The following is a 25728-nucleotide window of genomic DNA, read 5'->3' on the forward strand; positions in this document are numbered from 1 at the left end:
TCCCATTGGACTGTGGATGCAGGGGGCTTGAGGTCACATGTTTAAAGTCATATTCCTGAGCAAATAGTTGGAATTCTCTACAACTATAGCAAGGTCCATTGTCACTATGAACAATCTGTGGTATCCCATGTCTAGCAAATATTGATTTCATGTGCATTATGACACAAGTAGCTGACATGTTGGACAATAATGCCATCTCTGGATAGTTTGACAAGTAATCAATAACCAGCAGGTAGTTTTTTCCTCCTAGGTGGAAAATGTCTGTTCCGACTTTCTGCCATGGTTCCTCCGGTATGTCTGTTATGGTCAGAGGCTCTTTTGGTTGTTTGGCCTGGTGTTTGATACACGTATCACAAGTGGAAACCATTTGCTCAATGTCTGCATTTATACCTGGCCAATAGACTGCTGTTCTGGCTCTCCGTTTGCATTTCTCTATGCCTAGATGTCCCTCATGCAGTCTTTTCAGGATGTCTCCTCTCAGTGAGTGTGGAATTACTACTCTGTTTTGTCTTAGCAGAAGTCCATTCACAACACTTAGTTCTGCTCTTATGTTGTAGTATGTTTTGCATTCACCTCTTGGCCATTTCCCATTCAACAGTGTTATAACTCTTTGCAGACTAGAGTCCTTTTGTGTTTCAGCCTTGATCTGATGTGATTTTCTGTCTGACACAGGAAGTGACTCTGCTACCAGGTTTACATGTATATTTACATCCATCTCTGTGGAGCTTTGCTCTTTGTTTGGGGTTGTGGCCCTAGAGAGTGCATCTGCTAACACAATGTGTTTACCTGGTGTGTAGATCAAGTTGAAATCATAGCGCTGTAGTTTCATCATCAATCTTTGAATGCGTGGAGACATTTCACTTAAGTTTTTCTTGATTATGGCTATCAATGGCTTGTGGTCAGTCTCTGCCACAAATGTTGGCAAACCATAGACATAGGTGTGGAACTTTTCAAATCCAAAAACAAGCCCCAATGTCTCTTTTTCTATTTGGGCGTAGCGAGATTCTGTCTCTGTCATTGCTCTTGAGGCATATGCCACTGGCCTCCAGTGGTCTCCATAAGCCTGCAACAACACTGCGCCGATCCCGGCCTTCGATGCATCTGTTGACACTTTTGTTTTTCTTTTTGGATCAAAATACGCCAAAACTGGCTCTGTTGTAAGTGTCTTTTTCAGTTGTTGCCACTCGTTTTCCAGTTCTTCATTCCATCTGAACTCGCAGCTATTGTGTAGAAGCTGTCTCAGGTGCACTGTTTTGGCCGCCAGGCTTGGGATGAATTTTCCAATAAAGTTAACCATTCCCAGGATTCTCAACACACCTTTTTTATCTTCAGGACGTGGCATTTCCAGTATAGCTCGTAGCTTTTCCTTGTCCGGCTCGATGCCTTCAGCTGTCAGCTTGTCACCGAGAAAGGTAATGTCACCCACGCCAAACTGACATTTTACTCTGGTACAGTTTAAGTCCATAACGTTTCACCCTTTCCAAAACCTTTACTAGTCTCTCATTGTGCTGCTGTAGTGTGGATCCCCACAAAATGATGTCGTCCATATAAACTCTGACTCCCTCGATTCCTTCGATCATATGCTCCATGGTCCTGTGGAATATCTCAGGAGCTGAAGAAATTCCAAAAGGCATTCTCAAGAAGCAGTAACGCCCAAATGGCGTGTTGAACGTGCAGTATTTTGTACTGTCCTCATGAAGCTTGAGTTGCCAAAATCCTTGGGACGCATCTAGTTTGCTAAAAAATTTTGCACCAGCCATTTCACTTGTTATTTCTTCTCTTGTAGGTATCTGGTAATGCTCTCTTTGTATGTTAGCATTTAAGTCTTTCGGATCCATGCAGACTCTAAGAGCGCCGGTTGGTTTTTTAATGCACACCATGGAGTTAACCCATTCAGTAGGTTCTTCAACTTTTCTTATGACTTCCAGTGCCTCCATCCGCTCTAGTTCCTCTTTAAGCTTGTCTTTAAGAGCAGCTGGAACACGTCGAGGTGCATGAACCACAGGCTGAGCTCCTTCTTTCAGCTTTATCTTGTAGGTGAAGGGTAAGACTCCAAACCCCTTGAATATGTCTGGGTACAGATCCACGATTTCTTTCACACTTTTGGGCTCAGAGCTGTTTATACTGTATACCCGTCTGACTAGGCCGAGTCTCTCACATGCTTTATCTCCCAACAGAGATTCATGTCCCTCTGGCACAATGATAAACATCAGACTGTGATATTTTCCTTTTACTTGTACCCGGAGCCTGCATTTACCTTTGGTTTTGATTGGTTCTCCATTATATGCTTGGAGTAAACTGTTATTTTGGAATATGTGTGGTTTCGTTTTCATCGTTTTCACATCCAGCTCATTCACCAGATTAGCCTTGGCTCCTGTGTCCAGTTTGAAAGTTACCAGGGCTCCGTTCACTGGTAACATCTCTGTCCATTTGTCCTGCTTCACTGTACTGACTGCAGGTTGGTCCATGGGTGTATCTTGCTGCATTACCATTCCCACAAAAAACGTGTCACTGAGAGCAGTTTCTTCTACTGTGTGTACTCTTTCTTTTTGTTTATTCTTTGAAAAACATTGCTTGGCAAAATGGTTTTGTCCATTGCATTTTTTGCATATTTTACCATAAGCTGGGCATTGTTTCCTTCCATGTTTTGTGCCACATCTTTTGCACAAGAAAGTGTCTTTTGATTCTTTCTGTTCTTTTTTGTACGTGCGCCCTGCCTGCCGTGTATTAACTGCAGCTACAGCTGTGCTTTCCGTGTCTGTTTCCCTCGGCGACCTGCTGAAGGTTTTTGCATGTTGTATGGCGAGCTCGCTGGCATGACATACTTTCACAGCACTTGCTAAAGTCAGATCCGCCTCTCTCTGAAGCCTCTCTCTTATCTTTATATCTTTTATCATAGATTCTTGCAGCTGTCCAAAATTGCATGTTCTTGCCTTTAACTTGAGGTCAGTCAGAAACGTATCAAAACTCTCTGAAGGTTGTTGTATACGTGACCGAAAGACGTACCTCTCAAATGTTTCATTCTTTTTGGGCGAACAGTGTTCATCAAACTTTCTCACTACTTCGCCAAACTTTTCTTTGTCTTCTGCAGTTGCGAACACAAACGTGTTATATACTTCCACCGCTTGTGGACCTGCTACGGTAAGAAGCAGTGCAATCTTCCGTGTATCAGGCTTACTATCTAGGCCGACAGCTTGCAGGTATAGCATAAACCGCTGTTTAAAAGTTCCCCACTCACAGTCCACATTTCCGTTCCAGTTGACGGCATCTGGTGGCTTAACACTGTCCATGATGACCTGCTTTACTGGTTCACTCCTGGTACCATGTCGTGTTTTCAATAAAACATCCGTAGTAGTTAGCAAGCTTCTTTATTTTAACGTGGCTCACATCCATGTACGTAAACATAACCTGCCGCTGCTTCTACGACACAGTATATATCACAATTTGGTTAGACAGCCCCCTAGTGGTGAAGCTGAACTACCCACATAACTTCTATCAACACAATCAATACAAGATAAACATGAGTAAAAGAATTTTAAATGAATGATAAATATCTCAAACTGGGTCAAACACCAAGCAGAAGACGTGGATCTTTAGACTGGGTTTAAGAATTGGCAGTGAAGAGACCTCTCTAATGTGAAATGGGAACAAATTTCAAAACTTGGGACCCGCTACGGCAAAAGTCCGTCTGAGCCTCCGCTGTGTCCTCGACACATCCAGGAGCAGTCGGTTAGTTGATGTGAGCGGAAAAGCAAGTGCAGCTCAGAGAGGGAAGGTCGGGGAAGACCATTTAAACACTTTACTGTTTCTTTGGCTTTCTGTCTCAGCTGAAAGAAGACAAAGGTGTATAAAGCTGACTTTAATTGCAATTGTTGTATTTGGGTTTTCTCTACTTCATTCTGCTTTTACAGAGTAATTATTTAGTGTCTGTGGCTGAACTTCAACACACAATGGCAGAAAAACCCTTGATAGACTGGGACAGTGGTCTCTTGGATTGCTTTGAGGATGCGAGTACTTGTAAGATGAACTCTAAGATCTTTTTCTTGTCATTTCTGGGGTCTTAGGCACTTCAGACATGTTAACACTTTGGTGATGTATTTCTGTTTTTCAGGCTGCTATGGTTTCTGGTGTGGCCCCTGCCTCGCCTGCACCGTTGCTGGAAGGTTTGGAGAGAACAACTGTCTCCCTTTGTGTGATATATGCTGTTGTGTTGTGTCGAGAGTCTTTGGCCTTCCAATTTTTCCACCTCCTGCAGTCTTGTCTTTAAGGGCTGCCATGCGAAACAGATATGGCATCAAGGTATGAAGCAGTGACAGTGAGACAATGTCATGAAGCAGAAAAGGAGAAAGAAAGAAATAATGGTTTTACCGTCTCTCTGCAGGGCTCTCTCTGTAAGGATATTGCAATTTCCTGTTGCTGCTGCACGTGCTCCTGGTGTCAGATGCATCGTGAGTTAAAGCATCGTAAGCAAGCCCCCACTGTGGTCAACATACAGAATAACAACATTGTGAACATGCAGCCTGTTCCAGTCATGCAGGCACCCATGATGATGCCTGTACAATCAGTGCCAGCTGCTCAACCAGCAGTCACTGTGGTCACACAGTGACGCAATCCGAGTTTGTGTTGATGTTTCTATCAGTGAAATGAGGCAATGAAGTCATTTTGAATTGAGAGTATGGTTAAATATTTCTATCAGCTTAGATGCATGAGTCGCCTTTTTAGATTAGTCACTGCATAGCTTCAGTAATAATACAGAGGATTGAATTTTAGTCTTAATTTTTCTGCTAATGAGAAAAACATAGTTGCATGTAGAGAGCTAAACGTGGTGTTAGATCTGCTCTGATGTTAAAACTGATGTAAAGTGTTTTTTCATCAATAAAAATATGAAATCCAAGACATTTATGATCATTTTGCAATCCTACTTTAGATTCACCAAACTCTGCCTCAGATCAGTTTACAGTTTACTGAGATTGATGAAGACCTGATGTGCTCTTCACAGCTTTCATGACACAAAGATCAAACAGGAGTCCTGCAGTGGCTTTTTTCATTTTTTATTTCACTCCTCATTAATTTGTCTTTCTTAAAATGTGTCATTGTGTGTGCTGTGTGGCAGGAGGAAGGACCCAAATGCAGGACTATCAGTAGGAAAAATTAAACTCAAAGCACGAAGCTCTAACTGGAAAACCGGTAACAGAGAACTAAGATGTTACCACAAGCACAGAGGCGAAAACACAACACGGTGAGGGTACGATACAACAACTAACAGAGAGAAACACTTAAATACTCAAGCAGGACAGCGAGAGAATGGGGAACAGGTGGTGACACAGCCGGGACAAATAATGAGATGACGAGGAAGCAAAATCAGACACACTGCACACAGGACATGGACTATCAAAATAAAACAGGAAGCACATGACAGGCACAGAAACAGAACATGGAGCACAGAGACAACAGTAACTAACAGTGACAGGACAACAACACAGAGACTCAAACACAGGCTGAGGTGACGCGACTAAGATCACTGAGCTAAAGAAACCCAACAACATGAACAAGAATAATCAAAGAACATAATTACAAAGACTGAAACACAAATACTGGGTCTTTGTGACAAAATGTCTTTTATAAATAGCAACACAGAATCCAAATGGAGTAAATTAAAAACTCACGTTTTATATGTACTTACAATGATGCTTGGTGTCAAAAACAAATCTGACAAGATTCAGTGATTACACAGCACAGAGGAAGGACAGTAAAGAAGGTCTATAAGGAATACCGAAACAATGATACAAATACAAACAATTTGATTCTTAAACAGCTGATAACTCTCTGGGTTTACATTAAATCTGTGGTAAGGAAGGAGGGCATATAGGAATACAGCTCACCGCAGACAAACAGCCAACAAGGTGAAACATCAGGAGTTCTTTGCTGTGACTTGCCTAACAAGTAAGATCAGGAAAAGAATTAAAAGTAGACTTCTTGGGTGACCTGACTATTTTTAGACTGGAGTCAGAAACAGATCTGCTTTCTCATAAAACAAGAAGAGAGAAGAATCAGAGAAGTTTACTGCTTTGTCATTTTTTCAAAGCAGTTTTGTCACACAGTGCCTCCCTGTGGTCACAATTGGCAATTACATAACACAAACTCTAAATGTGACTAGTGTCACTGCAAAGCGGAGTGCTGCTCCTGGATTCAGATGTATTAAAACTGGAGTTAAAGCATTACAAGAAAAACAGTCTTCAGTATCGAGAGTAAATCACAGTTTAAATCACTGTTTCAAGTCGAGTCCAACAGCTCTAAAAACTGAAAACTAACAACAAGGAACAATAACCTGTTGTCACGTCATCAAATTAGGAATTGAATATTTGCGTCACTTAAATGACAAAGAAACAATGACCAACAGCAGGTCTATGCTTAGTTAAGTTGTCTGACTTTTAAAGATTAAAGATTAAATAATGTGGGTGGTAGGGCTGTAACAATAGGGTTATACAGCTGGGTGCAAAATCTAAACTCCTTTAAATGAGTTAAATCTCAAAAACGTCTTCTGAACAGTAACCCTGGGTGTTACGCAGCTGAGTGCGGGAGGAAGACGAGGTATTCAGAGGAAACCCACACAACCACAGGGAGACCAACCAAACTCTACTATGAAGGGATCCAGCCAGGGCTTGAACCAAGATCCCTTGTTGCGTCTCCTCCAACCAACGGTCGCGGCAGGCAAAACATGAGGACACAGATGTTGCGCAACAATAAACACTTGAGATCCACTTCTGTACTATTTGCTCATTTAAATCCACGTTGTAATGTCCACTATACAAAACCAGCACATGGGATCAAACAGGATACAAATGCACAGACTGCACAAACATGAACACAACTCACAAACATTACACCAATTGCTATGTCAAACTACAACATCGGCCTATGGCATCAATTAGTGCACTAAACCAAACTCAGGCTGCATACAAAAATGCATCAAAATGACTCAAGCTGTGGTCAACAGAAAGTTTCCCCTCATGCTCAGCCTACCTTTGTGTCATCAACATCATGTGTGGTGAACAGGTGAGTGCAACCACCTTTATCACCTAACACACCAATGAGTCACGCCCCACACCCGTGCACCAATACAGTGTTTGCATTTAAACCAACCCTCTTAATCCAAAAAAGGAACGACTCAACTCATATGGCTCCTAAATACCGGCCCCTAAATATTTCAGATCAATAATTACGTCATACTTACCATGTAGGAGACATTGATAGACATAATCAATGCTTTATCAAACATTTAAGGATAAAAGTTTATTCAAAAATAAACACATCCACATTCATTCAAGTAGCCATTTGATAAAGTCACATAATCCTCATGACTCTTCTGCTTCCTCTAAAAGAGACACTTTAATGATCGGCCCGTCCAAACAACCAGTCTTTGTTTTAATACGAAGCTGACATACAGTCCTTTACCATCAGAAATTGCTTCCACAACGCTTCCAGGCACCCAAGAGTTACGAGGCGCAGAATCATCGACAACGATAACCACATCCCCGAAATGACCATCCATCCATCTTCTTCCGCTTTATCCAGGGCCGGGTCGCGGGGGCAGCAGCCTAAGCAGAGAAGCCCAGACCTCCCTCTCCCCAGCCACCTCCTCTAGCTTTTCCGGGGGAACACCAAGGCCAGCCGAGAGAAATAATCTCTCGAGCGTGTCCTGGGTTTGCCCCGGGGCCTCCTCTCGGTGGGACATGCCCGGTACGCCTCGCTCCGGAGGCATCCTTGTCAGATACCCGAACCACCTCATCTGACTCCTTTCGATGTGGAGGAGCAGCGCCTCTACTCTGAGCCCCTCCCGGATGCCTGAACCTCTCACCCTGAGAAGTTCAGGAATGACGTTCCGTCCAATTCTCTGCCTTTTCTGACGCTCTTGAACCTGGGGCAGGGACTCTTTAACCCAGCGCTTCCAGAACAGGTCAGACATGTACTGTACTTGTCTCCATCGACGTTGTCCATATAAATCCTCCTAAAACACTCCTGGTGGCATCAATGGCTTGGTCTTAAGCAGCAACAGATGGTTAGGAGTCAAATCAGCAGGATTACATGATGTATTAACATATCTCCACTGAGAAGGTTCGGACACTAAGTATCTCTGTCACCCGGTTTGCTACAAATACTTTAAACCTTGAAATTTCATTTCTAATATATTGCAAAAAGCAAAAAGTAACTGACTGTGCCATAACCCTCCTCGCTTGCATCTGCAAAGTGATGTAACTGAGCAGAAGCAACATCTCCAAAGTTAGGTTTAAAAAAAAAGGTCAACATTAAAATCTGCAAGAAGGCAAAGATCATTCAGCCAAACTGTCCATTCTTGTCCAACAGTAACTGGCAACACATCATCCCAGCCACAACGATTTCTGCACAGTTTCTGAAAGATTAACTCAGCAGGCAACACAACAGGTGCCAAAAACCCCAAAGGGTCATAGATCGAGCTCACAAGGGACAATATCCCTCTCCTTGTGAGAGGTTTGTTTTTAAGTGTTCCTGCTGAGGTATGCCAGCGAGTACTGCTCTTCTGTTGCTAATCCATTTGGTGAGCTTAAAGCCTCCTTTAGCACAAACAGCAACAAGTTCTTGATGGAGCAACACTGCCTCTGCTTCAGACCCAACAGAGGTAAGGCAATCATCCACATAAAAATTATGTAGAACATTATTGACAACTTCAAGTCTGAACTGATCTCTGTTATCCTCTGCACATTTCCTCAAGGCAAAACTCGCACAACTTTGAGGTGAGGTGGCTCCTCAGGTGTACTTTCATTCTGTATTTCACCAGATCCTGACTATGATCTCCGTCTGGCCTCCACAGAAACCTTAACAGATCTGCGTCTTCTCTTTGTACTCTGACCTGATAAAACATAGATTCAATATCTGCCATTAGCACAACAGGCTCTTTACGGAACGCACTTATTACCCCAACTAGCAATCTAGTAAGAACTGGGCCTTACAGAAGCTGTCCATTCAGATACACTCCATGAAATGAAGCACCATAATCAAAGACAACCCGCAACTACTTCTTCTGTGGGTGATGCACCTCATGATGTGGAATATACCACAACCCTCCATCACCGCGATCCAATTCTTCAGTAGGCACCTTCTCTGCATACCCTTTGGAAATAATACCAGTCATAACAGTGGTGTAACTGACATGAAATAAGCCATCCGTGATAAACTTCAGTTTAAGGCTCATAGCTCGCTGTTCTACAGCCTTCTTATTATTTGGCATTTTTACCTGATTGCACCTGAAAGGTAAACCAATGGTATAATGACCATCAACCAACTTAACAGTGTCGATCACTGACTTCATAAACTGCTGATCTCTAGACAAAGCAAACTGCTCATTCTGAATGCATTCTGGAAAATCAGCCTTCATTTGACGTTCCCACAGCTCATCCAAATGTGGCCATCGGGCAATATTGCATTGATGAACATTCATGCTTTTCTGTGTAAATAATTCAAGCAAGTCACAGTAGTGATCTAAATCCAAGCCCACTACTTCCATATCTGAAACAAGATAACTACTGACCATCTTCTCCTGACCCATTGTACGTAAAAGAATGCCAGTTTTCCTTCCTGAAAGTTTCAGCCAATTCATGAACCCTTCAGTACAAAATGAAGCTGAACTCCCAGGATCTAGAAAAGCGTAGGTTATCAGTGACTGATTATCCTTTCTTGGACTTCACTGTAACTGGTATTATGGACAGAGCACTATTTTGCCCACCGGCCGCAGTCACTTGCAATCTTCACTTGCCTTTTGACAAACTCAACAACATCACTAAAAACCACTTTAGAGTGAACCCTCTTCAACAGATCGGACGCAACATTTCCTGATTATCCCTGATTTTATAAAGCAAGCTTTTCATAACTGCTTGCATGTTAGCAGAGACATTAAACTCATGCAAGGACTCAACATCTCCCATTGCATTACAACATTGCCTTAATAAAAACCCATATTCCGGCAAAGCCTTCACATCCTCAGATTTTAAAGGAGGTCATTTACTGACCCTTTCATAGGCAGCAGCAATTTTCATCGAATTGCCAAAGTTTTCCAGGAGCAAAGATTTAGCTTTAGCATATCCATACTCAGCAGGCATATACTGACAGCTTCTCACCATTTCTCTTGGATGGCCTCTGGTGTATTGCTTGAGAAAATATAAACAATACTTAGCACTGTGAGCTTGACTCTCCACCATGTCTTCAAAAGCTCTCATAAAGGTTTGGTATTGCAACGAATCACCATCAAAAAACTGAATGTCACGCCTTGGTAGCAAAAACAGAGAATGTTGCTCAGCCAATAAAGCTGCGTTTCGGCTTGTGACCTTCATCAGGGTCACCCAGGATGACCCTGATGAAGGCCACAAGCCGAAACACGTTGGTCAGGCAATAAATCTTGGACACACAATTAACAGGAGCAATATCCCCCACTAATCTGCCTATTAAAACTAACTCACTCAGCCTAGTCTTCTGTGCATACTAGCAGTGGATATTTATGTACCATACTGTCAGCTGTGAGGAAGGCAAACTGTCTTAAACAAACTGCGGCGGTACTCCCGAGCCAATGGCTTCAGCCGCCTGATGCACAATAACTAGAAAGCAAATCAGTACAATGCCTAATGCAGCTGTACCGCTGAAACCTAACAAGGGAATAAAACTGAAGGAAATCTGTTGTGTGAAGCCACAGGCTTACTCTAAAGGCTGCGTGGACAACAGCAACAGCAAACCATAAAACTCCCACCAATAAAACTCATCTATATATAAAAAATCCAATAAAACCTAAAAAGTCTTCTGTTGACAAGATGTTGCAACTCCTCCAACCAACAGCCGCGGCAGGCGAAACATGAGGACACAGATGACATGCAACAATAAACACATGAGATGCACTTCTGTACTATTTGCTCCTTTAATTCCACATTGTACAGGGGGGGGCATTTATATGAATACACCGTAATAACATGGGAATGGTTGGTGACATTAAAGTCCTGTTGTGGCACATTAGTATATGTGAGGGGGCAAACTCCTCAAGATGGGTGGTGACCATGGTGGCCATTTAGAAGTCGGCCATCTTGGATACAACTTTTGTTTATTCAATAGGAAGAGGGCCATGTGACACATCAAACTTACTGGTAATGTCACAAGAAAAACAATGGTGTGCTTGGTTTCAACGTAACTTTATTCTTTCATGAGTTATTTACAAGTTTCTGACCACTTATAAAATGTGTTCAATGTGCTGCCCATTGTGTTGGATTGTCAATGCAACCCTCTTCTCCCACTCTTCACACACTGATAGCAACACCGCAGGAGAAATGCCAGCACAGGCATCCAGTATCCGTAGTTTCAGGTGCTGCACATCTCGTATCTTCACACCATAGACAATTGCCGTCAGATGACCCCAAAGATAAAAGTCTAAGGGGGTCAGATCGGGAGACCTTGGGGGCCATTCAACTGGCCCACGACGACCAATCCACTTTCCAGGAAACTGTTCATCTAGGAATGCTCGGACCTGGCACCCATAATGTGGTGGTGCACCATCCTGCTGGAAAAACTCAGGGAACGTGCCAGCTTCAGTGCATAAAGAGGGAAACACATCATCATGTAGCAATTTCAAATATCCAGTGGCCTTGAGGTTTCCATTGATGAAGAATGGACCCACTATCGTTGTACCCCATATACCACACCAAACCATCACTTTTGTTGGTCCAACAGTCTTGGAGGGATCCATCCAATGTGGGTTAGTGTCAGACCAATAGCGGTGGTTTTGTTTGTTAACTTCACCATTCACATAAAAGTTTGCCTCATCACTGAACAAAACCTTCTGCGTGAACTGAGGGTCCTGTTCCAATTTTTGTTTTGCCCATTCTGCAAATTCTGTGCACCGATCTGGGTCATCCTCGTTGAGATGCTGCAGTAGCTGGAGTTTGTAAGGGTGCCATTTGTGAGTAGCTAATATCCGCCGAAGGGATGTTCGACTAATGCCAGTCTCCAGTGACATGCGGCGAGTGCTACGCTGTGGGCTCTTGCTGAATGAAGCTAGGACAGCCACTGATGTTTCTTCATTAGTGACAGTTTTCTTGCGTCCACATTTTGGCAAATCCAACACTGAACCAGTTTCACGAAACTTAGCAAGCAGTTTGCTAACTGTAGCATGGGAGACGGGTGGTCTCGTAGGGTGTCTTGCATTGAAATCTGCTGCAATGAAACGGTTACTGCGTTCACCAGATATCAACATAATTTTGATCCTCTCCTCACATGTTAACCTCTTCGACATGTCAATGGCTGTGAACAAAGAGAAACTTGTAAATAACTCATGAAAGAATAAAGTTACGTTGAAACCAAGCACACCATTGTTTTTCTTGTGACATTACCAATAAGTTTGATGTGTCACATGGCCCTCTTCCTAATGAAAAAACAAAAGTTGTATCCAAGATGGCCGACTTCTGAATGGCCACCATGGTCACCACCCATCTTGAGGAGTTTGCCCCCTCACATATACTAATGTGCCACAAACAGGACTTTAATATCACCAACCATTCCCATGTTATTACGGTGTATTCATATAAATGGCCCACCCTGTACTCTCCACTATATAAAATCAGTACGAGGTGTGTAAGACTGCAACTCTTTCCTGGTTGCAATGCTGGACAGTCATGTGATTTCTAAAACAGAGATATTGAGCAAATGCAAAAAATCAAGCCTATGGACAGGATTTCTATTTACCCTCTGCTTGTTGGTAGGTAGATGACATTTTTGTCCCAAACCAGCACACTCATACTGCTGCATTTGTCTTAAAACCATACTTGTGTGCATATCTCAGAATGGATATAGTATAACTTCAAATAAAATAATGAAGCTTTGGGAATCTAAATGTAATCCTTCAAATGTACTAGTTTACAGTGTTATCATTTTAGCTCAACAAGGAATTGATATCTGGAGAAACAAGGAAAAAGAATCCATGCAACAGACACCTACTCATAGTTTGGCACACCTTCTTTCAAACATGCAAACATCGTTGCTATGTAGACAAAGGCTCTGTTCATTTTAAATATCAGATTCACCCAAACACTGCATGAAAGTGAAGCTCTGCCCCACAAACTACTACAGTCTCTAAATGTATTATATTGGGTGTTTGTGGGCATTCTCCACACACAACAAAAGACACTTTATTGACCGCGGTTAAAAGAGAGAAAGATGGTAAGCACACTGATGTAAACTAAACCCTAACACCTCTACTAGGAACAAGCATAACCACAGGTCAACTTTCCCATCTCTGTTTTTCCAAGAATACTCAGCAAACTCTTCATAGCCACAGCTCTTGGCTCTCTTCCTCCATCACTTTCACTTTCCTGACTTTGTTGATCTATGACCACAAATAAGCACAAGAGTTACAAATTGCAGTAGTTTTCATGCTGAAACTCTCAATTTAAAAGTGTTTTTAACAAGCTGCTTTTAGTGATGATGACAGGCTTGACCTCGTAGCCTTCATCCTGAACCCAGAGTTCTCTCGGTGGTTACAAAGTTTTACTAAAAGGCTACAATCCAGCAGTCAGTTATACGTTTATTCAGTTATTCGTTCAGTCTTTATTTATATGTATTAGAGCATTGCTCTGCTCTGTTTACATCAAACCACTGGTTTCAGTAGTTCACTCTCAGTCACTTAACTTCTGTGCAGCCAATTTAAAATACTTGTTTGAATATTCAAATACATTCAGTACCAGTCATGCTCACATGTCCAATGGTTTCACTGGGACTGTGTGTCATGACCTCCTTTGATAAAGAAGAACAGAGTGTGACTGAGTGCTGGAGAGGAGAGACATCAGAGTGCAGAATAAGAAGTAAGTGAAGAGTTTGTTGTGTCATCTTTTTTTTTTTTCTTTAGTGCTTGATGTTAATGATGCTGTCAGTTCAGTTATTTCATTTATCAGAGATTCTGATATTTCACTTGTTCAGTTTTCTTTATTATGGATGGAGGGTGAATATACAATAGAAACTTAACCCTTTCATGCATGAATAGTGACAGTGTCAATCTGGATTTCTTTTCTTAAGTATTTTTATTCATCTTTAGACATGAAAAAAAAGATTTTTGATCTTCGCTTTTTTAAAACATGTACTTTTCAGAAGAGTTTAACATCTCCACTTAGGTGGACAACTGGTTGACCAGTGTGCGGCAGGGTACGGAGTTACACATCAGTGTCCAATGTAGTTTATGTTGAAGTGTACCATCAATAGCTGACCACTGTAGTGACACTGTGCCTGAAAGGGTTAAATAGAAATATAAAAACGTCATAAATTAGCCTTGCAATCAATCGGACTATGTCAAAGTAGCTATATATAACAATGTCCCGATTCACAAGTGATGTACCCTAAACAACAACATGTGTAACATGTTCCTATTTTTTTACAACAGTATTCATGGAAAACTAGCAACTTCTTTGTCCACATTTCATGTTTTCATGTGCTCTCTTTTTATATCATTTGCAAGTTGTTTGCATGTTTCCCTCCATCCTATATGTTACTCCATTTCCTGGAAACAGATTCAATTCTGTAATCTTGATAAAACAGTATACTTATAATCGTGACCAAACATTTAACAGTACAATGTTAAAAACATCAACAAAGTCAAATGCAAGGAATCTTTCTTTAGCTTTCCGTCTCAGCTAAAAGAAGACAAAGATGTATAAAGCTGACTTTCATTGCAATTGTTGTATTTGGGTTTTCTCTACTTCATTCTACTTTTACAGAGTAATTATTTAATATCTGTGGCTGAACTTCAACACACAATGGCAGAAAAACCCTTGACAGACTGGGACAGTGGTCTCTTGGATTGCTTTGAGGATGCGAGTACTTGTAAGAAGAAGTCTAAGATCTTTCTCTTGTCATTTCTGGGGTCGTAGGCACTTCAGACATGTTACCACTTTGGTGATGTATTTCTGTTTTTCAGGCTGCTATGGTTTTTGGTGCGGCCCCTGCCTCACCCAAACTGTCGCAGGAAGGTTTGGAGAGAACAATCTTCTCCCTTTATGTGATTTAATGTTTGCTCCTTCATTCTATGGGATCCCTACTTGTCCACCTCCTGCAGTTTTATCTGTAAGGGTTGCCATGCGAAACAGATATGGCATCAAGGTATGAAGCAGTGACAGTGAGACAATATCATGAAGCAGAAAAGGAGAAAGAAAGAAATAATGGTTTTACCGTCTCTCTGCAGGGCTCTCTCCTTAACGATATTGTAATTTCCAGTTGCTGCGCCACGTGCTCCTGGTGTCAGATGCATCGTGAGTTAAAGCATCGTAAGCAAGCCCCCACTGTCATCAACATACAGAATAACAACATTGTGAACATGCAGCCTTTTCCAGTCATGCAGGCACCCATGATGATGCCTGTACAACCAATGCCAGCTGCTTATATGGCTCAACCAGCAGTCACTGTGATCACACAGTGACGAAATCAGAGTTTGTGTTGATGTTTCTATCAGTGATACGAGACAATGAAGTCATTTTGAATTGAGATTATCGTTAAATATTTCTATCAGCTTCCTAATAATCATAAAAATTACATTTAGTTTAAATGTATGAGTCGCCTTTTTAGATTAGTCACTGCATAGCTTCAGTAATAATACAGAGGATTGAATTTTAGTCTATTAATTTTTCTGCTAATGAGAAAAACATACTTGCATGTAGAGAGCTAAACGTGGTGTTAGATCTGCTCTGATGCTAAAACTGATGTAAAGTGTTTTTTCATCAATAAAAATATGAAATCCAAGACATTTATGATCTCATTTATGAATGAATGAATGAATGAATGAATGAATGAATGAATGAATGAATGAATCTCTGTCAGCTTGAACGTGATGTCCTACAAAACAGAAAGCATGGGCTTAATTTGACCTGGAAACTGTGTGCAGATAAAGAGCTTATCAAATCACACTAACAATGCAAACAGCTTCAGAGATCTCACACATGGCCGACTTATCCACTGTAACACAGCAGTGTCACAGGAGGCGTGGCTTCCAAGCTGGAAAAAATTGTTTAACACCAGTTTATTATTTTAGCCATTGTGAAAAACACTTAAGTGAATGCTTCACATAAGTAAAACATGTAAAGCTAAAAGAGCCTGCCTGAGGGTCTGAGGCGGCGCTGTGGCGGGTAGGGCTGCAACAATAGGGTTATACAGCTGGGAGCAAAATCTAAACTATAAACTATTATTACTAAACTATATTATTATTATTATCATTATTATTAATCTAAACCTTTTTCACAAATGTCAAAAAATGAAAACTCAAAGACACCAAGAAGTTGAATTCTTTGATCAAAATCTTACTGATTTTGGAAGGAGTGCTGCAAAAATGTTGGCCTGATGTAGAAGAAAGAAAACATTCAGACTCAAAAATGAAATCTGAAGGATTTGAAACGAAAATCAGGAAAAGCAAACTGCTGCAGTGAGAGTGCTGACAGGGAGCAGAGAGATCATATTATATATCATATAAGATGTGTCCTACTGTGCAAATGTCTAGTGAGAGGGGGGGGGGGGCATGGCTACGTGCAGGCGGGAAAGGGGCAGTAAAAGAGTTTTGGAGGGTCAGTTTTTTTCTGTGGTTGTACGAAAGAAGGCGACCATTAAAGTTGGAGTTACTATGCCAGTTGTGTGACTATTGGACTAACAGCAGTGATTACTCAAAGGGGATCTTCTGATTGTTTTCTCTCTAATACTATGAAGGGTCTTACCTTAGAATATATAGATGAGATGACTGTTGCGCAATAATTCACACACTTCAACACTCACCCGTTTTTCACAGAAAGAAATAAAGAGTGTAAACAGTTCATGTTACAAAACCTCATGTTTTATTTTCAGTGACGTTTGATGAGTCAGTTATTGAGAATGTCAGAGGTTTTCATGTGCGTGAATTGAAGCTCTGCCTTTCCTTACAGTCCGTGTATTTTCCTTCCTGATAAAAACTGCTTGCAGTATGAAGAGCCTTTTACTAAAACGATGAAGCTGGGCGTGCCCGCCTTCACAAAATACCTGTTGGCAAAACAGAAGAGATTCAATCAGGAAACCAGCATGAAGGAAAGTTACAACAAGCAACGCTGGAAAACAATGGTACAAGTAAATTCTCTAACAGTTAATAACCCCTCAGGTATACATTTAAATCTGACATAAGGAAGGAAGTCATCTATAACAAGGAACTCACAGCAGCACCTAATAAAAGGAGCATTATAAAGAGAACTTGTCTTGAGGAGTGCTCTTAGTGACCATCGTGTAAATGAAACTGAAACCACTCATCAGCAGAATAAATTATTAAATCTACCTTTTGTGTTGCAGTATTTTCAAAAGTGACATCTCTGGGTCGACTCGGTAAAGTGTCTCCTTCTCCTCGTCCTCAAAGTAAAGCTGTGAAAGACAACATCAGTTATTTGTGGGAAAAGTTTGATGACTGAAGCCAAACACATTTCCCCATTTTCAATCTGAAACAGCCAACCAGTCTTCACTCGGCTCCACCTGGAGCCACTAAAAGGCTTTATACAAGTTTGATCATTACTTTAATTGATCTCTGTTCTCATAAAATAACACCCCCACCTCCCCACCTGTAAGCCCAGCATACAGACCTGCAGATTTTGTGGGAGGTATTTTCTGTCCGCGTCCCAGGGTGGAAGTTCTTCAAACATGACTCCCAGGTGGTCTGTGAAGCTGAGAGATGCAAGAGTGACTATTCTCCACACTTTACTGCTTCAATTTACTGTCCTACATAAAAGAGTCATTCTTTAAAAACCTTTTAAAAACATTTTGTGTCCCTTTTGCTCAACAGTGACTCCCAGTGGTCACAGTTGGCATTTACATTACACAAACTGGCTATTGTCGTTTATGCTGCTCTAATAAAAGTTACATCTCGTGTCTTACTTTAGTCAAACGATATCTGAAACAGGTCACAGATCAAAGAGTGGAGGAATGTATAATCAAAACGATCATCAGTGATATTTGTATATAAATTTAGCACAATCTTGGTCACTGAGGGCAGGAGTCGTTTACCAGCTGTTTTCACAGAAAGCCGAGATGAAGTCACTCTGCTGATGTTCGGGGTAGAGAAAGAGAACGGGCCACTGCAGAGAGCCCTGCTCATCTACGAAGACCTGAGCCCCGGTGACCTCCTGAGAGCTGAGGCCATCCAGGCTGAGCTCCGCTATCACCGCAGGAGAGCGTTCGTCCTCATCTTCACTGTCGGAACCGCTCCGCTGAGCCCTCGCAGGCTGCACGAGTTTGATGCCTCGATCCTGTGTATAGACGCCAAAATCATAACTGATATAATTTCGTTCTCTGCGTTCATTTTTCACTTAGATAGTGAAGGCAGTTTAAGATGCATCTTCTAATATGTAGGGTCAGCCTCTTGACTTAAGCTCCTTGTAGAATCGGATGGTTTGTGGCGGTTGCCCTGGCCCAGGGTGAAGACGAGACCTGCGCTGGTAACGCATCATCCAGTGATGGGCCCATTAACTACGAGCCTGTGGCTGGGCTTGGACTTGATAGCTAGGCGCCTCCAGCAGGGCTGTGGCAGCATCTGGACTTCTGGTTTCTAACTATAAATCTGCAGCAGCAGCCGGGGCAGGTAGCTGCCAATTAGTGTCAAATACAAATATGTGTGTGACGTGTGAGCGACGTTAGATGCTCCATCTCTAATGCTTACCTTTATGGCATTCAGAAGAGCTTCTTTCTCACCATGCAACTTCTTTTCTTTAGCCTTGGCCTTCCTGGCATCTCTCTCTGCTGCTCTCTTCGATACCAAAAACAAATCAAGGTTTATTTCAGCGCTTTAAAGATTTCACCACTTCTAAAAATAATATATAAAAAAACAAGGATCATCTGAAGTGTAGTTACTTTGTGCTTATCTGCCGCTGCTCTCAGCTCCCGCAGCTTTTTGTCAGTAGGATGAACCTTGAGCCCGTCCTCACACCACTGGATGGCCTCTGAAAAGTGGCGCAGCTCTATACAACACTGAGCGCCTGCAGAAGCACAAACATGGGATTCATTTGCTTTCTAAGAGCTATAACCGACAGAAATCTGGAGCATCTAAACTGAAACCAGCACTAGATTTCCATGCCTAGTAACACAATGTCATCATATCATAGCAGTACATGTTAAAAACAGTACCCACCTCTGATCAAGGCTTTCAGGTGGTCTGGCTTGAGCTTCTTTGCAGCTGCAGCATCATTCAAAGCAGAGCGCATATTTCCTGAGTCACGGAAAAAAGAAAAACCCAGACATATCTTTTTTAAACAATGTCATCTTTTGTGAGAGCAAAAGGACATTTGGATGCTTTTTTTTTTTTTACCAAGGTAAAAGTGTGATGCTGCACGGTTGGTGAGGAGGACAGCATTGAGGTCCTGGTCTGCACATTTCTTCTTCAAACCCGCTGTGTAGGCCACCACCGCCTTTTGGTAGTTCTTCTCTTTGAAATAGGCATTGCCTTCATCTTTCAGGCTTTTTGCTTGTTCTGGAAAAGAACACGTTTCTCACATTTGTTCAGCTGTTTTCACGAATACATTCAAAGCCTTGGAGGAGAGAAAGCTGTGGTTCGCACACCTTCAGGAGGCCGGTCTTCGTCGTGGATAATGGACTGGAGGCAGGCTAGTTCTGGGTATTTCTGTGGGTCGATCTCTTCGGGGGCGTTTTTCATGAACATGGGTATTTTATTAAACTCCTGCGTGAGACAGCAGTACATTTTGGTATTACCTGATACAAGTAAAGCCAAGGCCGGTAATGCCGATACCAATATGGACACTTTAATACTTTTAACCTCTGAGGGCAGCATACAGAGTCGGAGATTAACCATTATTAATTTGTAAGCTCTGAACACGTTTTAATAATCACTGTGATTTTTACCTTTCAGCTTCATGTATTTTGAAACTGATTTTTTTCTTTTCGGGGGGGGGGGGCTGGAATCTAAATGTGTCTGTGGGCTATAAATAAAATAGATGTGACAGTCAACACAGAAAGGTTCAGACACAATTCATTGGGCTACAAACTGAAGGTGGAAAACAGAAGCAAAGTATCGATTCTATCGCGCTAGTATCGATCCGATACCAGCACTGGTACTGATGCTATTTTTCGATATCTTCACGAGATACTGAGCATGTTAGCATCTTGTTGCTAACCACCAACATAAGAACAAAGACGTGCTAACACATTTTATTCAGGTTCAAGTGGCTTTCTATCTAGTGCACATAGTCTCCGCAAGCCAACCTTACCTCCTCCCAGTCGTTTTCACTGAAGGCATTTTTATACCGCTGGGTCTTGAATTTGTCCATGAACGCGTCCATGCCATCGTCGCTGTCACTGTGTACTGTGGACGCCATTTTGGATCAAAATGTACTCTAAAGAGCTTGTTCTTGTTTTTAAATCTTATATTAATGCTGACAGCAGTCTGTCCAGCTAACCGTTCCTCAAGTTGCCTTGTTTACACATGTGTAACAGCGGTGCCACATGCGAAAGAATCCGTGTGGAAATTCACTTCCGGCAGAGCGTTCCACTCCTCGCGGTACGAAGCTCCGACGGCAGAAGTAAGGCTCTCAAAGCACTGCCACGTATTATTAAAATAGGTGGCAGTTTCTTTTCTAATTATCCCGTTAATTATTTCAGCCTTACTTGTGTGCACCATGGAAAGCAACCCTAACACAGTGGGGGCACTGTAGCCTAACTCTTGGCTTTTTGTCCACATTTTGAGGTCCTTGCTTTACAACATGCACTGGGATAACTATTTTTGTGCTAAAAAAAATAAACTTGCATTTATTTTAATTTTTCAAGGACTCACTCCCAATCTGGTGTGAGATCAGTGTTATATTACATTCATGTTGTGACAAATTCTCATGTACTTCATGCTGTATACTGGCCTACTTACAAAGGATATCTGCATTGTAGGATACCACTATAAATACTACTAAACAGTGGGAATATTTCTACCAACTTTGCTTTTCTTTGCTGTCTCACTTTTTTGCGACATTCATAATTTGGTTGTAACCAGCACTGATTTGTCCAGGTACAGATTAAGTTTTTATTAGGATTATTACACGACTTACTGTAAAAAACAAAGCTGTGGACTCCATTACATTGTAGTGTACAATGCAGGTCAGGTACATCACAGAGCTATTGTTTAAAAAACGTTTATTGAATGTGTAAATTACAGGCTTTGGAAAACATGGAATAATCTATGCCCACCACCTCACACAAACTGAAACATTTATTCTAACATTCATACTTGTTACTTATATAGTTTCCACTCTTCCCAGTAGATCTAACAGTCCATCTCTACTGAGGAAGACAGTCTCACCTGTCTGCTGACAGATCACCTCAAACCTGGGTGTTTCCTCCAGAGCTCCCTGTCCTACTACAATAACATATGGATAACCCAGTTTGCTGGCATCCTTCAGCCTCTTTCCGATTGTCATCTGTGTGCGGTCATCCAAAACAACTTCACCTCTCAGGTGAGGCAGAATTTCTCCCAAAGCTTGGACCAGTTCCTCAGCTAGGAGTGTTGCCTCATCCACCTTACTGCCCTTCTTAGGGGGTAAAACGCAAACCTGATAAGGAGCAATAAGCCCCGGCCAGCGGATCCCCTCTTCTGTTGACATCACCTCGACTGCTGCCGCCAGAATTCGCGTAACCCCGAGGCCGTAGCAGCCCATGTCAGCGACAGCCGGCTTGTTCTGGGCATTGCTGAAGGTGGCTTTGAATATGTGAGAGTACTTCTTACCCAAGTAAAACGTGTGGCCTACTTCTATACCCTTTGACTCTACCAGTTTCCCAGTTTCACACTGTGGACAGTTGGACTGGTCTGATGACATGGTCTCCACATTGGCGGAGAAGGAGCAGCTCCCACAGACCAGAAGCCGATCCTCGCCGATGTCCGCCGGCAGCTGGAACTCATGGGACAGTTTACCGCCGATGTTTCCAGTGTCCGCCTGCACCTGAACGCAACGCAGACCCAACCTGGCGAAGAGCCGAGTATACGCTTGGCACACAGACTCGTACGTCTGATGAGCGGCTTCTTCGCTCACGTCAAAGGAGTACATGTCCTTCATGTAAAACTCCCTCCCTCGGAGAAGGCCAAACTTCGGCTTTGGCTCGTCTCTGAATTTGCGAGTGATCTGTTTTTTGGGGGTTTTTCAAAATAAATCATGTCAGAAAAAACAAACAAACTGCAGCTTGTTACAGGAAAAACAGTGGCAGTAAGAACAGGCTGAATGCTTACTTGGTAAAGAAGCAGTGGGAGCTGTCTGTAGGAGAGAGTCGCCTGGTGAGCGACGAGAGTCGTCACTGCCTCCTCGTGAGTGGGACCCAGGCAGTAGTCAGCGCCGTGCCGGTCTTTCAGGCGGAACAGCTCCTTTCCCATCAAATCCCAGCGCTCACTGGTTTTCCAGAGGTCGGCCGAGCACAAACTGGGCATGTCCAGCTTCTGCCCACCAATCCCCTGCATCTCCTGGTCGATCACTCTCACCTGTTGATCAAAGACAGCAGTGCAAATCAGGAGGTTGGACGATAAACATCAGCAGTCACGCAAAAATTTATAGGAAACTAGAAAAAAAGGCATTTCTGTACTCTTTTCCCTTTAGTCAAGAGCTACTGTTTAACTTTATCATTTTAGCCCAATAAACATCTAATCTAATATATTCGATTACATAATCACATAATCTATGTGATTAGATTAATTAGGTTTTATAATCGTATAATCCACAATAATCTAAGAGGGAAAAGAGACTGTCTGGACAACGTTCACAGCCTAAACATATTTAGAGCCTGTGGCAAATATACTACTGCTTTGATAGATGTCATGTAAGAGGATGTCTGTCATTCTGAAGCTGTCGTAGAGCAAAATATTGAGCGTGTTATTATGTTATATATATATATATATATATATATATATATATATATATATATATATATATATATATATATATATATATATATATATATATATAATAAGACCTAAAGGAACATTTGCACACCTCAGGATAAATGAACAAAATAAAAATGTATACATGGTATAAAAAAAATCTAAACAAAGAAAATAGTATCAGTTCTGTTAGTTGGCAGGACAAAACCAACCATGAATATTACTTTATTATTATTATCACTCCTATAAGAAGATAAGGCCTCATCTCACCAGCTTCTCCATGGAGCGGACGGTGGCAGGAAGGTAGTAGTAGCACCCTGGGCTGGATGGATGAATAAGCCCAGCCTGCTGCATGAGCCTCTGGCTCTTGCAGCTCATCTCCCCTGGCAGCCGGCTGTCCAGCGCCACATCACGTAAGTTCGAAGGCTGGTAGAGACGAGACACCAGGAGTACGGGCTTGCTACCATAGGAGGGCGCAGAAGCAGGGACGGCTGCCTGCTCAGCACAGCCTGAGTCGAACCTCTTCGGAAGGATCAGGGTCCTGTGCAGGCGGCGAAAGGCTCTCTGCCAAACCTGAAGCATTACAGGCTCCATGGTGCATACAGATGTGCTGCTATTCAAACAGAAATGATAGCACAATCAGTTGAAGCTGGATAAGTTACCTCACCTCGCTATTTAGCACACAGACAGCTAAGTTTGGAGTTTTTGACTGCTAGTTAAACAAAACGAGCACTGAAGAAACATCCTCATCACAGAGTACTCGTTCTTCTTTACTGGCCACTGTAGGAAAAATCTGTGTGTTTACATGGAGATATTTTTAATACATTTCCCAGTTTTTTCAATTATATGATACTTTTCACAGAAAAGAAAGTATGTTCACGCAACACTGTAGTTTTTACTCTTTGATATTTTCTGTGGTAACACTTCAGCACATTTACACGCACTTATAATGCGCTTCCTCCATGCTATGCTGCTTATTAAACCTGAGTGAAGGGGGTGAACCATCAGCACAGATGCTTTTTAGGTAGCAGGTTGTTTCATATCCGAGAACAAGTTGTTTAACCTCAGTAATTATATACAGGTTGTAGGGTTTATCCAGCCGGAACAGCCACGGGTTATTACACAAATACAGAGGACTGATAGCTGTTTCACAGTGCTGATGTCCCTGACAGATACATGGATGCTAGCAGGTTAGCTTGGGAGCTAATGTGAAAATGACCTTCTTCAGTTTGCACGCGATATCACGTATGCAGCAAGAAAGACTCACCTTGAGACCGATAACGAGTGTCTGACTGTCCTGTGTAAATTATATAACTAAATGAAAGAAGAGCGACATTTTTTACTAAGTTCGTAAAAACACTGAAGGTCCTGCTGCACTACTACATGCTGCCTTTCTTCCTCAGCTACATGTCGACAGGCTAGTCTTCTGAAAATGCCCCCTACAGGCCCGGAGGGGCTCTGCAGCAGCAGGGGCAGTTTTAGCTCTGGCTGTACCGTACCGGGTTTATACTCTGACTCAGAGAGATTATGGATGAGATTTGTCTCAAAGCTGGCCTTTTAAAAACGATCGCCGTGAATGAAATCCAAACAACATAACAATGTTACTTGATTAAATGAGTAGAGGTGGGCGGGTCTATCCAAATATCAATAGTATCGAGACGAGTGATAATATCGATACTCTGTTTCTGTCATGTAGGTTCAGTATGTAGCACACTGACATGTGTTTAATATTTTTCAAGCATGGATATGTAGATAATAATTATTCAATAATTGCATAATACTTCTAAAAAGACGGGCTGTAAATATTTTTTCATGTGGACCTAATATGTCACATATTCTGTGGATATTTTCGATTTTTTTAATCTTTTAGTGTAAATATTATCCGTGCATAGAAAAAAAGGAACAGAAAATAGTAATTAATGTATGTCGACATATTTCTGCCTTATGGCTGTACTCACAAGGACTGAATCAATTTTATATAGTTAAAATTCACCAAATTTTTCCAAGTATAATTCTCACCTCCACGGGACAAGACTCAGCAGTCCATCTGTATCTAAAGGTCAAAGGTCACTCTTTCGAGGATGCCAATGTTCACATTTTGGACAGAGAGGACAGATGGTTTGAAAGAGGAATAAAAGAGGCCATCTTTGAACAGAGGCGGGGCTTACGACACCAACGGTCTGCCATCTATAATCCAGTTTTGAGTTCCCTTCCCAGACGCCTTAACGCCCACTCACATCCTGGGCCATCTAACCTCAGGAAATCACATGATAGGATGGAGCTAGGTTTCACAATGAGCTCACCCGAAACCTTGGCTGACTGTGACCCACACCCGTGTTCACACCTTGGCTCATGTGGTTAGGTAGATGATCATTAGGGGGTCCATGTCCCTCTTGGGGGGAGACACCCCCACAGGGTTTAAATGTGGGACTCTCCACCATTTGACCCTAGAAGCTTCTCGGATGAGAGGTGAAATGTCTTCAAGCAACTTAAAGAAGACGCTTTTCTTTCCAAGCTCCTTAGACCTTCTGTCAGTTTAAAACCATCCTAACTACCTATGAGGCTCTGGGGACAAAATGTTTGTGATCGTCACAGTATCTTATCACTTTCATCTTCTTATGAATTTCAATAAAGGGAACACAGACACAAGAATAAATCTGACGTAGCAGACAAACGGAGAATACTTTGAAGAGTATTAAAATAAAACTGAACAATATAGTTTCACGGTTCAAAGTTCTTTATTGTCACTCATAATGAAGAAACATGACAGAGAATTACTCAGGTCTGAGTTCTCATAGGTTAGAATGTTAGAAATA

General features: G+C 42.0%; 2 protein-coding genes across 5 annotated transcripts in view; both read right to left on the reverse strand.

Moving 5' to 3' along the window:
* The window catches only part of ttc4 (tetratricopeptide repeat domain 4), a 31660-nt gene extending 11141 nt beyond the window's left edge, over nucleotides 1-20519 (reverse strand). The window contains exons 1-12 of one of the 3 annotated variants that reach the window (XR_014908109.1): nucleotides 20271-20519; nucleotides 19606-19723; nucleotides 19355-19516; nucleotides 19178-19255; nucleotides 18901-19025; nucleotides 18710-18796; nucleotides 18058-18299; nucleotides 17637-17718; nucleotides 17339-17421; nucleotides 16957-17052; nucleotides 15226-15335; nucleotides 14933-15118 (exon numbers count right to left, since the gene is read on the reverse strand). Coding sequence is in view for 2 of the 3 variants with exons in the window: in XM_085386340.1 (XP_085242466.1) it covers nucleotides 16953-17052; nucleotides 17339-17421; nucleotides 17637-17718; nucleotides 18058-18299; nucleotides 18710-18796; nucleotides 18901-19025; nucleotides 19178-19255; nucleotides 19355-19516; nucleotides 19606-19723; nucleotides 20271-20378 (1185 nt within the window). In the remaining variant the exon portion in view is untranslated. Of the gene's footprint in view, nucleotides 1-14932; nucleotides 15119-15225; nucleotides 15336-16848; nucleotides 17053-17338; nucleotides 17422-17636; nucleotides 17719-18057; nucleotides 18300-18709; nucleotides 18797-18900; nucleotides 19026-19177; nucleotides 19256-19354; nucleotides 19517-19605; nucleotides 19724-20270 lie in introns of those variants that run through there. The other 2 variants (XM_085386339.1, XM_085386340.1) reach the window with 2 other exon arrangements.
* Nucleotides 20520-20917: 398 nt separating this feature from the next.
* pars2 (prolyl-tRNA synthetase 2, mitochondrial) lies at nucleotides 20918-24321 on the reverse strand. 2 transcript variants are annotated; one of them, XM_085386338.1, is made up of 4 exons: nucleotides 24180-24321; nucleotides 23183-23522; nucleotides 22271-22516; nucleotides 20918-22166 (listed from the first exon to the last, which is right to left on the reverse strand). In XM_085386338.1, exons 2-4 carry the CDS (start codon nucleotides 23504-23506, stop codon nucleotides 21285-21287), a joined length of 1452 nt encoding a protein of 483 aa, XP_085242464.1. In that variant the 5' UTR covers nucleotides 23507-23522; nucleotides 24180-24321; the 3' UTR covers nucleotides 20918-21284. The 2 variants fall into 2 exon arrangements, with proteins under 2 accessions (XP_085242464.1, XP_085242463.1); XM_085386337.1 differs by having other exon boundaries at nucleotides 20927-22166; nucleotides 23183-23525.
* Between the last annotated feature and the right edge of the window lie 1407 nt (nucleotides 24322-25728).

Source organism: Rhamphochromis longiceps, linkage group LG17 (genome assembly GCF_057381845.1).
Source record: "Rhamphochromis longiceps isolate RC_006_pf linkage group LG17, R_longiceps_female_GT1.1, whole genome shotgun sequence".
NCBI lineage: Eukaryota > Metazoa > Chordata > Actinopteri > Cichliformes > Cichlidae > Rhamphochromis > Rhamphochromis longiceps.